This window comes from Oryzias latipes, chromosome 1 (assembly GCF_053564925.1).
Source record: "Oryzias latipes strain Hd-rR chromosome 1, Olatipes_Hd-rR_3.1".
Taxonomy (NCBI): domain Eukaryota; kingdom Metazoa; phylum Chordata; class Actinopteri; order Beloniformes; family Adrianichthyidae; genus Oryzias; species Oryzias latipes.
In genome coordinates, this window is record NC_136237.1 from 30,418,038 (window position 1) to 30,435,591 (window position 17,554).

At 40.4% G+C, this 17,554-nt stretch overlaps 3 protein-coding genes across 3 annotated transcripts; all 3 read right to left on the reverse strand.

Moving 5' to 3' along the window:
- Window positions 1–411: 411 nt before the first annotated feature.
- Window positions 412–5,047, reverse strand: LOC144994640 (D(1) dopamine receptor-like). Its single transcript, XM_078953422.1, has one exon. It carries the CDS (start codon window positions 2,147–2,149, stop codon window positions 776–778), a length of 1,374 nt encoding a protein of 457 aa, XP_078809548.1. The 5' UTR covers window positions 2,150–5,047; the 3' UTR covers window positions 412–775.
- A 454-nt stretch (window positions 5,048–5,501) lies between these two features.
- LOC101167342 (uncharacterized) lies at window positions 5,502–7,606 on the reverse strand. Its single transcript, XM_004065746.5, has 2 exons — window positions 7,483–7,606; window positions 5,502–7,402 (listed from the first exon to the last, which is right to left on the reverse strand). The coding sequence occupies exons 1-2, from the start codon at window positions 7,523–7,525 to the stop codon at window positions 5,829–5,831; spliced, it is 1,617 nt and encodes a 538-aa protein (XP_004065794.2). The 5' UTR covers window positions 7,526–7,606; the 3' UTR covers window positions 5,502–5,828.
- A 1,900-nt stretch (window positions 7,607–9,506) lies between these two features.
- Window positions 9,507–17,243, reverse strand: chrna9a (cholinergic receptor, nicotinic, alpha 9a). Its single transcript, XM_023956601.2, has 7 exons — window positions 16,965–17,243; window positions 16,645–16,790; window positions 14,446–14,600; window positions 14,140–14,320; window positions 11,693–12,044; window positions 9,856–10,445; window positions 9,507–9,778 (listed from the first exon to the last, which is right to left on the reverse strand). Exons 1-7 carry the CDS (start codon window positions 17,008–17,010, stop codon window positions 9,608–9,610), a joined length of 1,641 nt encoding a protein of 546 aa, XP_023812369.1. The 5' UTR covers window positions 17,011–17,243; the 3' UTR covers window positions 9,507–9,607.
- Window positions 17,244–17,554: the final 311 nt, after the last annotated feature.

A 17,554-nucleotide genomic window follows, 5' to 3' on the forward strand; every position in this document is an offset into this window, starting at 1 on the left:
AAGTAAAAGTGCTGTGTAACGCTAAGGGGGGCCTGCAGGAGTTTTTTTTTTTTTTCCTAACTTGTCCTGTCCAACAGCTGGGCAGACAGATGAAAGCTGAGGGCCTCTTGGGTTGGACATATTTTACTTTAACAAGAGGGGTTATTAATCTTCAGACAAACCAAAGGTATGTCTGAATAAACCCCTTTTGTAATTGAGGCCAAACTTTATTAATTTCAATCATGTCTGCTGGAGTTTTTGATTGAGTCTTTGATCCACGCAGCAGGGGGGAGGTGTGGTCATGAGGGTTACTCAAGGAGAAGAGTTGATCGAGCTCAAAATATAAGGTGAAAAATGAATAACTGGACATCCAACAATCTTTTTTTTTTTGAAACAGAGATTTAGAAAAAGTCAGACGTCTTAAATTCTAAATTTTATTCAGGACAGCACTCCATCATATCAAAACCTTGGTTTATCATGTCTCACATGTTTCTCTCTTAAATAATTAGTGCATTCGTCTTAAATGTGAGATCTAATGTGATCGAACTGGAATTGACTTTTCACAAGGAAAAGTTACAACTTCTGCAAGAACATCTACATACATGGTCATGGATGATTTGTGGGGTTTGGTCTTAGCCGCCTTTGGTGCACATCTGCGTATTTGGCTATGAGAAGCTTTACTTTGTCAAATTATTTGGTTGAAAACTCTTGAAAGTAGTTGATAATGTTTGTCAAACATGACCAATAATCCCAAAAGAATGTAGTCCATCAGTATTGCGCAGCGATAAATCTCTTTTTATTTGGGAATCTTTGTCCTTTTGTCTTCTTCAAATCGCTCCTCGGTATCTAGAATTTGCTCTGATAAAGCCCCTCTGTGGTAAAACACAGCCACCGTGGTGTTCCCGCTGTCCTGGCTTCCTCTGGCGTTTGTGGAGACGCTCAGCTTGGTCACCAGAGAGCTTTCCCGCCTGTGATGTCCTGTGTCGTTGCTTGCAAACATGGTCTCCACCGCTGCGCTCACCACAGCCAAAAAGCCGCGTCCGCGGCAGCGCAGCAGGCGCAGGAAGGCGTCCCTGAAGTCCGCGTTAAACGCGTAAATGACTGGATTGAGGGAAGAGTTGCTCCATCCGATCCACACAAACACATCGAATGTTTTTTCGCTGACGCAATAAGGCCCCCGGTGGGCTCCTGGAGCTCGGGGCCCCGGACAGAAGGGCTGAGCGCAATTAAGGATGAAGAATGGAAGCCAACAACAAACAAAGACACCCATGATGATGCTGAGAGTTTTCAACACCTTTGTCTCTTTCCTGATGGAGACTTTGAGCTCGCTGTGGGACTGCCTGGGACAGGGAGAGTCTGCTTGAAGACTTATGCGGGACTGATAGGAGTTTCCATTCGCTCCAAGTTCGGTGCACATGTGGGGAAATAATTCAGGGATGTGAGATCTGCAGCTCTGCGCGTGCTCCGCAGCTCGCTCCAAGGAGGAGATCACTCTGATCTGAGTCTGGGCTATCCGGTAGATGCGGGTGTATGTGATAATCATTATAACAACAGGGATGTAGAAGCTAATGAGGGAGGAGGAGATGGCGTAAGTGCGGCTCAGGCTGGAGTCGCAGCTCCCATCTGCGCTTTTACCCAGTGGCATCAAACCCTGACCGCTCAGGTCACCGATCTCCGCCCGGTGCCAGTCCAGCTGCACCGGGACAAAAGAGATCACCAAGGAAACAGTCCAGGTCATCCCAATCATGACGAACGCCACCTTCTTGTTCATGCTCCTCTCGTAACGGAACGGGTTGGAAATGGCCCAGTATCTATCCACGCTGATGACGCACAGGTTGAGGATGGAGGCAGTGGAGCACATGATGTCGCAGGCCAGCCAGGTCTTGCAGAAGCTTCCAAACGGCCAGAATCCGGCCACTTCGGCTACAGCTTTCCATGGCATCACCAGCACGGCGACTAGGAGATCCGACAGAGCCAAAGACACGATGAAAATGTTGGTCACCTTGGCGCGCAGATGGCGGTAGCGGGAAACGGCGGCGCACACAGTGAAGTTCCCTAAAAGTGTCCAAATGATGAGCAGAGCCAAGACGCAGCCGGTCAAGGCTCGGTGCGCCGGCAGCTCCACTGGGCTGGCAGTTCCAACCTGCACCAAGGCGGTGGTGTTACTCATAGCCGGGTCATGCGCGCGGCCACATGTCGGACTGGACGCGCATTAGATGCTCAGGCTGATCTGCGCCGGAGCTCCGAGCGCACAGCAGATTATGATTTACTGAGGACCATGCGCATCAGCTGACAACTCATACACACACGCATGCACGCGCACACACACGAGACAATCCGGTCACCTGAAGAAGCCGACAGTTATGCAGTGAGGGTTTTGATCAGAACATTTCACATCTCTTCAGGCCAGATTATCCATCCTCTGTCCTCGTGAAGCTTCATCATGGTTCAGATTATAGAAACGTGCTAATCCTGTTCAGTTTTTTACTCGTTGAAGTTCACGTGAAGCGAACTTTTATGATCTGAGTCTGTTTAGAAGTTAACTGCACTCGAACAATAACTCGAAAACTGACCCCAAAAAAATCACATTTTAATATTGTGTTTTTATCTCCAAAATTTGAAACATTGAAACATTCACAGTGGGACAAATTGTACATTTTCCTACTTCCTTTTTTATTATAGGAATACTTAGAAGCCAATATTTTATTAACATTTTATAATTTATGACACAGGCACAGCTTGTAGATTGTAAGAGAAAATCTTGTTTTGTCTGTTTTGTCTCATTTGACATGTTGCAAAAACTTTCAAAAAAGTCTTCTTCTTCCTAAAGCAATAAGTGTTTAAATTCATAAAGGTTCATAGCTTGGTCACATATTAGCTTTTTTTTTTTGCATTAGTAGTTTTGAATTTACACTGATACATGTGACTCAAAATCTTTAAAAATCATTTAGTCTTCTCATATTTTTCATGCTGTGCTAGTGTGGTGATCCAAATGCTTGAAAACAGAGCATTGTAGAAGAAGACTAAATGTAATAAATACAATTATATATTTTTCCCAATATCAAATTGTTAATAATGAAAAGCTTGAACTGGATATAACAATTAAGTGACAAAATAAGGAACATGGAGCAGATTGAGCCTGGATTTAGTTTTTAAAAAGTGAGTCAACTCAAACCTGTTTGCTTGTGGATAAAGAACATAAAATCTTGTAAGTTAAAGAAAAACAAACCAAGAAAACTGAACATATTCTTACAAATAAGGGGAATGTTTAAGTTATGGTCTAGAAATCTTTGTGGAACTATTTTACAATGGGGAAAAATTGTTTCGATGTCACTTTTTTAGTTTAGTCTAATAAGATCAAATTTGCTTGTAAGAAAATCTCCTTACTGAAGTATTATCATGGTTCTTGTTTTTCCCCTAAACTTTGCCTCCAAGTGGCTTAACCAGGAGTCTGGAACCTGAAGCTCCAGAGTCGCATGTGGCTCTTGTCCCTCAATAGAAGCTCTTTGGCTGAAAAAAAATAAAACAGCTATTTCTAAAAAGCAAGGGTCAATAAATGAGCATTGATTTAATTTAGATTAGGCCAATTTATATTTACGAATGAGGTGAAGCTAGAAGTAAAATAAACTATGTAAAGGTTTTTACATTCCTGCTGACATGAAGAGGCTGTGTCTGCTCTACACTTCCTTCAGAATGCACAGACTTCAAAAACTAAGCAAACTTTGGGTAAAAATCTGATCCTTTCTTACTCAGTTTGTTGTATGAATTTAAAGCTCAGATTACCGTATGCTGCAGAATTTTGTTAGTAGCTATCCAGAGGGGAGTTGCCAAAAATATTAAATATTTTTTATACACATTTTCTACTGTCAGTGGTGCCTGTGGTAATTGGAGCACTCAGGGCAGTAACCCCCAAGCTGGAGGAGTGGCTGCTACAGATACCTGGAAAGACCTCAGACCTCTCAGTCCAGAAAAGTGCAGTGCTAGGAACATGATATAATACTGGTGACAGTGGTGCCCGTGGTAATTGGAACACTTGGGACAGCACAAAAAAAAACACCTAGATGATTTATACCCCTTGTGCTATCCAAGGCACTTTTACATTGGGAGTTGGGTCATCTAGACCCACCAGGCAGTGCTCTGAACCTTTTTTCTTCAATGATTTGTGATCTTCACTGGTGTCCATGGATTACATGAAATCTTTCCACCTTTATCCACCTTTGTCATGGTAGGGAGATCATTAACAAAGGACTTTCAAGAAGTGCGATGATCAATAGTTTAATGCGTCGGTTGACATGGTTTAGTGTTTTGAATAACTTCACGAGCAACTTTTCTACCTGGCCATAGAAATTACATCGGTGACGCTCTCTCTAGCTTCAAATTCTAAAAGTTCAACATTTTGTGTGGTGACACTCATGTAAGTCCTAATTATTACAAAAAAGATATGTTCTAAATTTTCTTAAAGACTGAAGTAACACTTTATGGCTTCAATTAGGGTTTGATCAGTAAGAAACAGGCCCAAATGGACCTTTACTGTTAAATGTTGCAGAGCCCTGGGCTAAACATCCATGGAAAAGTACTAGATTTTTTATTCTTCTTTTTCCATTATAATGTAAGTCTGTCAAAATGATTATTATCTTTTTTATTCAGTGCAGACAAAAAGACACAAAAGATATAATTATGAATTACATCACAGCTTAGTAGAAAAAAATAAATTTTTGTTGACTTGTAACTGTCTGCTTATTGCAAGAGTTGATACTTAGACCCAGTTTTTTTATTGTTGATCCTACTGTACCATAGAGATCACAGTCTGACAGACACGGAACAATCCTTTTGCACCACCACAGGGTGGTCTCCAAACTGCTTTTCGAAGAAAGAATGTGTTTCTCATTATGTTGCTCAACAGGTTCTTAAAAAATCAGAGAAAATGGGGGGGCAGAGGACAAAAGACGAAGTGGCAGTCCTTAGAAAGTGTGGTGTGCAAATCCTTTGAAGTACATGCCCCTATTAATGCTTGAATGATTCACGGGTCAGTGTTAAGGAGCTTAAGAGAAGCAAAGAAAGAAAAAGAAAAAAACACAATGGTCTTCTAACTGTTATCTTAACAGGAGCAGACTGAAAATGAAAGGAAATGTGGCCACTTTCCAAGAAAAAAACTTGAAGTCATGAATCCAGAGAGGTACTATTCAAAGATTAATAGTCTTGGTGCCTAAAAGCAGAACACCAATGATTGGTGACTCTGGAAATCTTTTGCTGTATGTGTGTGTACATATGTATTTTTGTCGATCCAATAAAAAAAAACATATATATCTATGCAGTCTCACACCCTTTTGATTCAAGTGGATTGTATTTCCAAAGCAGGAAACCGTCTGTCAAAAAGAAAGAACATTATTAATGCTCTGAAAGATGAGCGCAATCGCAGTTTAAGTCATGATTGCTGGGATAAAACCCCACGTTTCCTCTGAGAACACAACCAGATGGCACAGCTGAGGTCACACTGTCGGTGAGAAAAAGTGAAACAGCCCTCCAGCCGTAATTCCTCTTTATTCATGACAACAGGGTTTAGTTTACAGTAGAGATTTAGATGATAGAGGCAGAGTCGGCCGTACAGGACAGAGGGCAGGGAGATGATTATCAGATTACTTCCATCATCATTGAGAGAATTTGTGCATTTGTTTATTTAGGCCATGCACAGGAATTACTTCTCTGTTACAAATAAAATGATTTAAAAAAAAACTTTAACATTTTCTCTTTTTTCCTGGCTTACGAAATGTTTATAAATTTAGGATGAAATCACGACTCCACTTGTTGGCACTGAAGAAAAATTTACATTCAGAAGAATTCCCATGATGTCATTGAATGCAGCACGGAGATCCTATCTTCTCCAGAGCCATGTTCAGCCCCAGCAGCCCCATCTCCTGCACGTATCCAGTCACATTCATCCCAGTGCAGCTCTTCTCCACAGAAATCTGCCCATTAAATGCACATATCTCCCCACACTGATCCCTCAACAGGAACATGTGGCTGTCAAACCGTTCCCTCTCGTTTTGCAGACTCTCCTGCAGCAGCCTCTTGAGGTTTTCTTCATTCCATTTTTGCTGCTCCATCTTGGCCTCCATCAGTCTTAACTCTTGCTTCAGAGCCTCCGTTTTCCGTTTCTCGGCTCTCAGCTGCTCCATTTGCACGGCGATTTCCCTCTTATTGTCCTCCCTTTCTCGTCGCAGCTTGTCCTCGATTTCCTTCTTCCTGTCCTCCTCGTTCCTGCCCAGCACCTCCAGGCTCAGGATGAGGTTGTCCAGCTCTTTCTGCAACACATCTCGCTCCATTTGTTCTCTCTGTCTGATGGCTTGCTCTATCTGTTTCCACTGAAGCTCCATCTCCTTCTCTTTCTTTCTGTACTCCTCTTTGTTTCTTTGGATCTTCTCCTCCATCGACTGTTTCATCTTTTCCTCGTGCTTCAGTTGATCGTCTAACATTTTATTCACTCTGTCGAGTCTTTCTTGGAGAGCTTCTCTCTTCTTCTTTTCTATCTCCATCAGTTTTGCTACTTCCTGTGACTTCTTGACCTCTATGTCTCGCTTCAAAGCTTCCTCGCGATCTTTTGCCAGCTTCTCCTCTTTCTCCTTCTCCAGCTCCTGTTTTTTCTTCAGCTCCACCAGCTCGGCCTGGGTTTTCTGATGAACTTTCTCCAGCTCCTTCTCATACCTCACTTTCACAGCTTCCATGTGCTTCTTTCTTAAGAGTTCATCTTTCTCAAACAGCAGCCTCCTCCCCTCCCGCAGCTGATGAGCCAAATCTTCCTCTGTTTTCTGCAGCATTTTGCTGTTATAGTAGCTTTCGCCGTTGCCTTGCATCAGACCATCCAGCAAGCCGAGCAGCTCGGTCACTTGTTCCCTGTCCTTGTGGTTCTGATTGTTGAACACGCAGTACCTCCCCCCACATCCGGCCACCAGCTCAGCAAGTTCCTTGCTTTGGTCGATCATACACTCCTTCACAGACGTGTCCTCTTCCAGACGGTCTCCATGAGTAAAAATCACCACGGAGAAGCTCAAAGCATGGGAACCCATTGCATTCTTGATCTGCTGCACTGCCTCTCTCTCATCCTGAGTGAACCTCCCAATCGGAATGATGATGAGGAAGGCATGGGGCCCAGGGAAAAGCAGGCTAACGCTCCTCCTCAGCTCCCTCAGTACCTCTTGTTGAGTCTGTTTGGTGTCAAACAACCCTGGGGTGTCAAGGATTAGCAGCTGTCGCCCGCGAAATTCTCCACTTGCCCTGTGACAACGCTGTCCGGCCGAGGCACTGCTGACCTTCAAATCTAAGACTTTGCGGCCTAAGATGGTGTTGGCCGTGGAGCTTTTGCCGCTGCCTGTCTTCCCCAGTAAAACCAGCCTGATCACAGTAGAGGAGGGGGTGGCTCTCTTTCCTGAGAAAAAAAAAACAAAATGTAAAAAGAGAGGACAACAAAACAATAATGACAGAAACAATCAAAGTGTTGAGTCTGACCTGCACAGTTTATTGAGGAAAGCTGCTTGGTAATTGATGCCATGTTGTTTTTGATCCCGTTCTCCACAAACTGGGAGCAGAGGACGACTTTCAAGTAAATACGTGCAGTGGTAGTGGGTGTGTTCCATCATGTCACATGTAATAGCTCCTCTGAACTCTAACCGTCATCATCATCATCTGGCTCCAAACGTCTATCTTGGGGCACGTGTGGCCCAATAGTCCGTCTCTGAGCGTGTTTTCTCTGTTTCTGAGAAAACACGCTCCAGCCGAGTTCTGATCAATACCCGGGGGATGTTTGTCCTTCAGCTGGGATCAGATTTCAACAGACTAACAATGATCTGACTCTTCAGTCTCTTTATCATGAAAGTGTGAGCTGATTAGTTCTACAGAAACCACATATGGATCAATAATCCAGGCTGAGGATAATGAACCGTCTGCAGCTCTTTGACCATAAAAGGGATAAACGCATAAAAGGGATAAACGAATTAAAGAAAACCACTCTGCACAATAGTTGCATCCTTTTAAACTTGCTCTGACTTCATTTTAATTTGGAAATCAGATTGCAGACTTCAGTTCACAAAAGATGAAGACAGTGGTTGGTCCACTGGATCAGTCCGACAAGTTGTAGCCAGTTTTTATCATGGTGTGCTCAGACTTTAGACAGTCTGGTGACACAACTGTTGTTGTCAAGTTGATTGTATCAGAAAAGTGGGATTTACTCTTTAATCTTTCTTTGATACTTTTGCTGGGAAGCCTAGTGGGGTTTTGTTTGCATTTTTCTTCATGCATAAAATATTAAGAAATAAAGTCAAAGAGAAGAGCTTTGGAACAGGAAGATTTACGCTTTTCATCTTAACTTGCATTCAGAATTATTAGTGTTTTGCTTTGATTTTAATGATTTCAGAGTCCAGTTAAGATTTTGTTCAATCACCGCCTACTATTTTATGTTGTTTTATCAAGTTTTCTTTTCAAAGGAAATATCCATCAATCAGAGAAATTTCAGATATAAATTACTTTTGAATTTTACTCTCAAAGTTGTATTCTTTTTTGTATTCTATTCTATTTTTTTACTTCGGACATAATTTTTGTTGCATCATTTAGATAAAAGTACCCTAACTCAATGAGCCAGAACCTTAATTCGACTTTAACACTGCCCCCTGGTGGCTTTTGTGACTACTGCAACGTCAAAAGAATACTTTTACTACTCTGTTCTGTGGATCTTTGTTTTGCAGATTGCAAAATTCACTTCCCTTTATCTTTGAGTATCCCAAAAGAAAACAGAATTATCTTTAAATGTAAAGCACAACTGCTGAAAAAGCCATTTTTTATTTAAAGAAACCATGTCAAAGTCCAATATTTTGAGTGATTTCACTCAGTTGTGCCAAAGTGCAAGTACTTTTTTAAGTGTGTCATTGTCACTATCTATATTTGCATACAATGTGAGGGAAAAAAGGATTTGGAAGTCCCTGATACTGTAAGTTGCCCCGATTGAAAAGATGAGGTCTGTCATGTTTGTTAACTTCATCTGTGAGTGAAAGTCCTCTTGAAAAGCTTTTTATGTCCTTTTTCACAATCAAAGCCCCCAAATACTTTGTGTTGATCAGAATTTGTCCACGTTTTTCACCAGATCAGTGACCTTTTCCCTCCAATCGATCAAGCGTTTTTTTTGTCTTTCTTATCAGAAAACTGGGGGCTTGTTTTGCTGATAAATGCACAAATACTGTTTAAATGCACAAAAACTGTTTAAACTCCTCATCTGGATGCTTAAAACCTGACATCAGAAACATTACCCCTATTGCTGGTTGTTTTGCTGTTTGCTAATCAATAATGGAGAGCCCTTGCATGTTCAAGGAAAGGTCTAGATTGTCTTACGGCTCCGCAGCTCTGTGACATGAGCAGAAACTCCTGACATTACCTCCCTTCCCTAAGAGACTGTAAGGGGGGATTTCTGAGTGGGTTTGTGGTTAAAGAAGTGCCTTGTTTACCGGAATTTTGTCAGAAAAATAACAGTCACTTAAACAACACAGATCTGAAAACAGTTTAATTGCAGACCAAACTTGATGTTGTAAAAGTGAAGGTCAGGGGAAGCTGTGAGACTGGTGTCAGCGTAAAGATGACAGAGTTGTCAGGATGCCTTGGCGATGATGAGGATGCTCATGAGGAAGACCATGAAGAAAAATATCCACATGAAGAACCTGTCCATCACCTTGGCAACCTTCTTCCATTCTGCTACCTTGATACATGTCGCTCTCTGCTCCCGGAAGCAGTTGGCAATGTACTGGATGTTCTTCACCAGCTGGAGATCAGACGGGTACGTTAAAACAAGCCGTTCTAGGAACAACTGAGCAAAAATGAGATGGGAAGTGGTCTCACCTGTTTGTACTGAAGGCAGGGGCAGCAGCAGGGGCAGGACTGATCATGGTGCTTCTCTGGGGGGTACAGAATCCGCTCTTTAATCCCCCCATTCAGGTGGTTTCTGGGCTTTGGAGAGGCCTGGTAGTCCATCTCTCCTCTTGGGATGCGGTGGTAGTGCTGCGTGCAGTCTTGATTGCTCTCGCCTCTCCCCAGCCTGGCTGTGTTCTTGTTCTGGTTGCTGCGATGGTGATGGCAGCCATTAATGCTGCCGTTTGCCTGCCCTTTGTGATGTTGGTGATGCTGCAGGCTGTACTTGTGAGGATTGCTGTCGTGATGGAGGAAGCTGTCATGGCAACAGTCATCATAGTAGACACTCTCAACACCCATGGGTTCTTCTGGGTACAAGGGGGTCCTCTTACTCTCCGGTGTGGTGCAGTTCTCCCCCACTTCGTAAACAAAGAAAATCTTTGACATGTAGTCGATTATCAGAACCTTTGCCCAGTGAGGGACTGGTTTGGCCTCGGCTCCACAGAAATGAATGTTCATGATGAAGATGGTAAGGGATGTGGATGCTGTGATCATAGTCATGGTGGCGATGTAGTACTTCCCTATGAGAGAAGATTAAAAAATAATTAAAAATGGAAGAAAACTGTTGAAAAGAGGAAAATCCAAAATTGCAAAACAAGTTAGACATTTTTTTTCTGTTGGTAAGTAAATTAAAAGGTTATACTTTTATTTTACATATTAAAGTAAATAGGTTACACTGAGTAGTTACAGCTGTTGTGAGCTTTATTATTTACCACTTATCCCAAAACTCTCCAAAGCAGACTCTCTTGCTGTCAATGAAACCAGAAAAAGGCTCTAAAAAATTAGCTATCTTCTCTTTTCAAAGGAGATACAGTCTGTTTTGCATTTGTCTAATTGGAAAACACAACAAAATTCTTTATAACATTATAAAATCAAAATACATTGAACTAAAAAAAAGTTTGAATGGTGATAACTTCCAAAAATTGTAAATTAGTTACATGAAGGATTTCTCCAAATACTTTCATGGCAGGGACATAAAAATTCATGATTTCTAAGTCAAGGCTTTATGAAATTGAGATTACATCAACAGAGCTCCATGTGGACTACTGCTACAAATCTGAACACATTTAATATTAAAGAACTAACTTCTAAGCGAGGATTAATAGTGTTTTAATGGAGGCCACAAAATACTTTAACTTGCAGAAGATTAGCGCTAACTGTGCAGGATGCCCATTCCTTTAATTGTAAAAATGTAAATAAAATGAAATAAATTAATGCCAACTAAAATAAAAGTGCTTGATTCACAAATTTGTTTTAAAACTATCTTCAAGCCACCTTTCTATTTATTTACAGTTTAAAATCTGTTGTACAAATATGTTTCTTTATTATAAACTGTAATCCAAAAAAACTGTTTTGTTAAAAAAACAAACATATATTGCCATTTAAACTGCAGGCAGAGTTCCCTGCAAGCAAATACTACACTGGAACAATATTATATGGTTCTACAATTTTATTTTAGACAGAAGATGGAGAAAATCTTACCACCTTTAGAAAATAATAAAAAGGATCAGACAGATCAGGTAGACTTTTAGGAGTGTAACAATTAATCAACCTGATTGATTAATTAATTTATGTTCCTACAATCCAATCAGATCAATCTGTCTGAGGAAAGTTGTTAATCGATTTGAATTGACATGTACCATTATGAAATCATTAAAAAATTAAATTAATCAATTTCAATCGATATAGTAAAATATGGGAATCGTTACACCCCAAATATCTTGTAATCCTCTTATTGTATAGACTAAAGTCTGAGAATAGCGCAGACCTATGTAAGGCATGCTTTCTGCAGGAGGCATGCTCTCAGCCACCAACAGCTGGAAGACGGTGAGCGCCAGCAGCACCGTCACCCCCAAGGACACCTTCTCTCCAGAATCGGCCGGCAGGTAGAAGCCCAACGGAGCGAGGAAGGAGATGAGGAAGCAGGGCAGGAGGAGGTTGAAGATGTAGAAAGAGGATCTGCGCTTCAGCAGCAGCGTGTAGGTGATTTCTGTGTAAGGATCCGAGCAGCAGCCGTACATCATGACATTTCTAACTGCTGGCATGCCGTGACACTCCCACTCCACATTCTCCACAAAGTCAGACAGGTCACCACTGTCCATGCCCAAACTGATGTCCACCTGTGAGCCGAGCATTATGGGTAAACAAGATAAAAATGATTAAAATGTAGCAATTATAAGAAACCCCCCCCCCCCCAGTATCTCTAAACTATCAGCATAATTAACACAGTAACATAGTTTTTGGTCAACATGAAAAAAGGGCAAATTATATGACATAAAAATACCTCTGTTCTTTCTCTCAATTAAATAAAGTTTTCTGATTATAAATCTCATCCATATCATTGTCTTGATGGCAATTTTTATTTTAAAAATATACTGCCTTGTTATCAAAAAATAAATCATCTATGCTCATGGCTTCCTCCTGAGGAAGACATCATTTTCTACAAAAAGCGTTTGCTTCTAACCATTAAGCTTTTTTAAACCAGAGAAACAGTTTATCTAAAATGTTTGAAAATTTGAAGTATTGTGCATTACAGTGGCGGACTAAATTGTTGGTACCCCTCAGTTAAAGAAAGAAAGTCCACAATGCTCACTGAAATGACTTGAAATGTTCAAAAGTAACAATAAATTAAAATTTATTGAAAAATAAATCATCAAAATCAGCCATTACTTTTGAGTTGTTGATTAACAGAATTATTAAAAAAAAAAAAACTAATGAAATAGGGCTGGACAAAAATGATGGTACTCATGACTTAATATTTTGTTGCACAACCATTTGAGGCAATCACTGCAATTAAACGGTTTCTGTATTTGTCAATGAGCCTTCTGCACCTGTCCACAGGTATTTCGGCCCACTCCTCATGAGCAAACTGCTCCAGTTGTCTCAGGTTTGATGGGTGTCTTCTCCAAATGGCATGTTTCAGCTCCTTCCACAAATGTTCAATGGGATTCAGATCTGGGCTCATAGAAGGCCACTTCAGAATAGTCCAACGCTTTTCTCTTAGCCATTCTTGGGGGTTTTTGGCTGTGTGTTTTGGATCGTTGTCCTATTGGAAGACCCATGACCTGCGACTGAGACCAATCTTTCTGACCCTAGGTAGCACATTTCTATCCAGAATGCCTTGATAATCTTGAGATTTCATTTTACCTTGCACAACTTCAAGACACCCTGTGGCAGATGCAGCAAAGCAGCCCCAAAACAGAACTGAGCCTCCTCCATGTTTCACAGTAGGGACAGTGTTCTTTTTGTTGTATGCTTCATTTTTGAGTCTACAAACATAGAGCTGATGTGCCTTACCAAAAAGCTCCAGTTTTGTCTCATCTGTCCAAAGGAAATTTTCCCAGAGGCTTTGTGGCTTGTCAACATCCATTTTTGCAAATTCCAGTCTCGCTTTTATATGATTTCCTTTCAACAGTGGTGTTTTCTTTGGTCATCTTCCATGAAGTCCACTCTGGCTCAAACAACGACGACTGGTGCGATCTGACACTGATGTACCTTGATCTAGGAGTTCACCTTTAATGTCTTTGGAGGTTGTTCTGGGTTCTTTGGATACACTTCCAACTATCTGTCTCCTCAATTTGTCATCAATTTTCCTCTTCCGGGAACGTCCAGGGAGGTTGGCTACTGTCCTGTGGGTGTTAAACTTCTGAATAATATGTGCCACTGTTGTCACAGGAACTTCAAGCTGCTTAGAGATGGTTTTATAGCCTTTCCCTTTACGATGTTTGTCTATAATTTTGTTTCTAATGTCCTGGGGCAATTCTCTCCTTTGCTTTCTATTGTCCATGTTCTGTGGGGTACACACCTTTTACCCAAACAGCAACGGGACTATTTGACTCCCTTTTAATAGGCAGACTGACTGATTATGGGTTTGAAAACAGCTGTGATGTCAATTAAAGGACATACCTGAGTTCATCATGACCCCCTGGGCAATTAGTTCTCAGTCTTTTATGGAGGTACCATCATTTTTGTCCAGCCCCATTTCATTAGGTTTTTTTTTTTTATAATTCTGTTAATCAACAACTCAAAAGTAATGGCTGATTTTGATGATTTATTTTTCAATACATTTTAATTTATTGTTACTTTTGAACATTTCAAGTCATTTCAGTGAGCATTGTGGACTTTCTTTCTTTAAATGAGGGGTACCAACAATTTTTTCCACCACTGTATCTGATGTGGTTTTATTTTATATATTCCTTTTGTGTTCGAACACACCTGATTTCCATTGTAGGTCCAGGATCCAAAGGTGAGATTGCACGATTGCCAGTCAAAGGGAAAGTAGGACACGTCCACCACACATGAGCTCTTAGTGATGGCTGGAGAGTCCCAGACGATCTCCCCATTATACCGCAGCTTCACGTTAGTGGTAGACGGGCCTGAGGACTCCTCATCTGCTCTGCAGACACCAAAAAAAAAACTGTTGGAAATCTTTAAGCTCTCATTCCATTTTAATTGTATGTACTTCATTTATTCATCTACATCTTTAAGTCTTTGTCTCTCCTCTCTGGTTACTCCACTTACTTGTTGTAAAGGACAATGTCTGGCTTCCACACCCGGTCACTGGGGATGTTTATCATCTCTAAGTCGTCGTAGTCTTCCTTGTCCCACTTCAGGTATGCGTCATGCCAGACCTGTCTGATCCACAGGTAGGTGGTCAAGACCTGGTTCCTCTCATCCTTCAAAAAGTCACAAAGTGGAAGTTATAAAAATGTGGACATCGTACAGCTTTCTAAAACAGTTTTAAGTCACAAAATAGAAAGTAAAGCCTTACATTTTGAAAATGAAAAAAAATCCTTAACCCTTGTGCTATCTTAGATGACCCCACCCTTACATTGACGTGTTCTCCCTACCATGACAAAGGTGGATAAAGGTGGAAAGATTTCATGTAATCCATGGACACCAGTGAAGATCACAAATCATTGAAAAAAAAAGGTTCAGAGCACTGTCTAGTGGGTCTAGATGACCCAACTCCCAATGTTAAAGTGCCTAGGAAAGCGCAAGTGTTAATAGATAATAAAAAAGGAGCAACATGAACCAAGTGACAAGCAGGCAGTTGTGTCAGAATTTTCAGTTTATTAAAACATCCAATAATAACATATACATTTTTGGTATTTTATTGTTTTTCAGCTGCTTTATTAGTTTGTTCTCTGCATCATTAGATGAAATACAAAGTAAATCCAACTTAGGGTTTTGGGTTTAACATATTTTGTATTTCTTTGAGGAAAAACCAAGACAAAACTTTGAGGAAAATAAAAACCCCAAAAAAAATCCATCCCCCCACCCCCAGTTGTTTCCTGTTTGATGGTATCAGACCCTGACATCAACACACAGGAACATTGGCCTCTTCTGTGCGACTTAAAACTTTTATAACATTAAAGTTTGTGGGTATTGGTTGATGTTGAAATATTTGGAGGTCAGACGGCTTCGCATTTACCCTCTGAGATACTTTGATGGCCAAATGGTTGCTTCAAAAACTCAGAGATACGCAGGCCGTGTGGTTAGATAAAGCCCCACACGAACACTTCACAGTCTTTGTGCTTGACAGGTGATTTGGCTTTTAGGTTTTCTTTAAATAGGCTTTTAGGCATAATTGATATTGTCTCCATTTTACTTTTCTCTGTCCAAACGAGACTCTGGGTTTCCTCTGCACTCGTTTTTCAAACCTAACAAGTACTAGTATATTTTTGGGAGTTTTTTTTGTTTGATTATGCTTTTTTGTGTATTTTTTTCTATTTTGACTGAATTTTTTTTGTTTTGAGCATAAAAACATTTGCTTATTAATTCCGATGCAGCTCTTCTCTACCATTCTTCCACAATATAGCATTGCATAAGTGTAGATGTTACTAATCTGTTGTTTCTTCTAAGATAATTAACAATGAAAACAAAAGATGGAGGCATGTGTCAATGTCAGGAGTTGATTTGGGTAAAAACATCAACAAAACAGATTATTTAAAGAAAGGTTTACCTACAAATAAATAAATAATTTTTTTCTTTGCATTTTGTTTTGAAAATCATTTTTACAACACTAAAAAAATAGCTTATACATTTCCTTAAGACAGTGTTTTTCACCCCTGAGAGATGGTCATGTGTGTCATGAGAAGTTATCCAGTTTCACCTAATTGGTCTAAAAAACATTTAGCAATGCCAGGATATTAGCTCCATGTACATCCAAACACGTTGTAACACTGAGAAATATGTAAAAATCGTGTTTTTGTTTATTTGATTAATTTTTAAGACCGTTTTTAAGAATGACTGTATTGATCACACAGACTATCAAATCAAATCAAACTTTATTTAAATAAAATGCTTGTAAATTTGTTTGTAATGCTTTGTTCTCAACAAAACAAAATACGGAAAGTAATTAACTGTAAAATATAAGAAGTATTTTGGAAATTTTTGTTTATAGTCCCCAACAGCCCACGGTCTTTCTCAATGTGTAGTTTTGAATTTGTTTTTTATTCTTTTTAAAAGAGCTTCCTAGATGTGTTTTATGGATTTTTATTATGTTAGCTGAGTCAAATGCTCACACGGACATCTTGCCTTTTATGTATTTCATTCTGACTTTTTTAATCTTATTGCAAACATAAGAAATGTGGACAGGCACTAGTCAGGTGCACACGTCATTATATAGTGGACAACCCAAAGTCTCGTTACAGTGATGTACCCTAGTGTGGTTTTGTGTTGAGTGATACTGCATGTCTAAGCATCCTCTCTACTCACCATATCTTTGATCTGTGACAGTGTGATCTGCAGGGAGACATTGAGAGCTTCGTCCGTGTCCTCCACAGGTCTCAGGTCGCTGGAATAGTCCTCCATCAAGTCTTTCAGAAGTTTGCGGGCATAGTGACCCTGAGCACAGTGGGACACTGAGGGCAAGAGGACATTGCAAGATAGATGAAACACACAAAAAGAAATTACAAGCTTTAAATGTTAACAAAAAACTTGCAACAACAAAAACGAGTCAAAGCTGACTTGATTTCTGTAAGACAAACTTTATGTTTTCCTCATTGCACCAAATCGGTTTAATATTCAAAACAAACCTTGCACTAAAAGGCTGATCCAAACCATCAGTGCTGCCCTCTTCATTTTTTTGTAAGTCACCAGCCGTGGGATCAATTATTCAGCCAGGCAGAGTCTGAAAAAGCCCGAGTCCACATTTGGGGCATCATTTGATTCTGATCTTCTTTTTTGCTCTGCATAGGCTGAGCCAGCCCAGACCACAGAACATTCTCCAAGTCTAACATCCTGTCAGAAGCTCTGAATGCATTGCTAGCTGTTAGTAGCAGGTCTCTCCTGTCTGTGAGTGTAATTGCTACTCTGGAACTGGACCTGAGCGGAGCACACATGCACTGGAACACAGGTTTGCTTCTTGTATCACATTGCACAGTGTCACTGGGTGAAATGTGATCCTGGCCGTGCTATCCACTTGTGTGACAGACACACACCCGTTCTCAGCTGGACCGCACATGTGAAAATCACAAATGAGGAATTATTCCAAATGAACAAAGTCACCATTGATGTACCTTTATGCATCCATGTCCTGCTTCAACTAAATTAAACTGTTTCAGAAATATAAACACTATTCCACATTTTATTTTAACATTGTGAAGAATATTATTTTCTTTTGTCT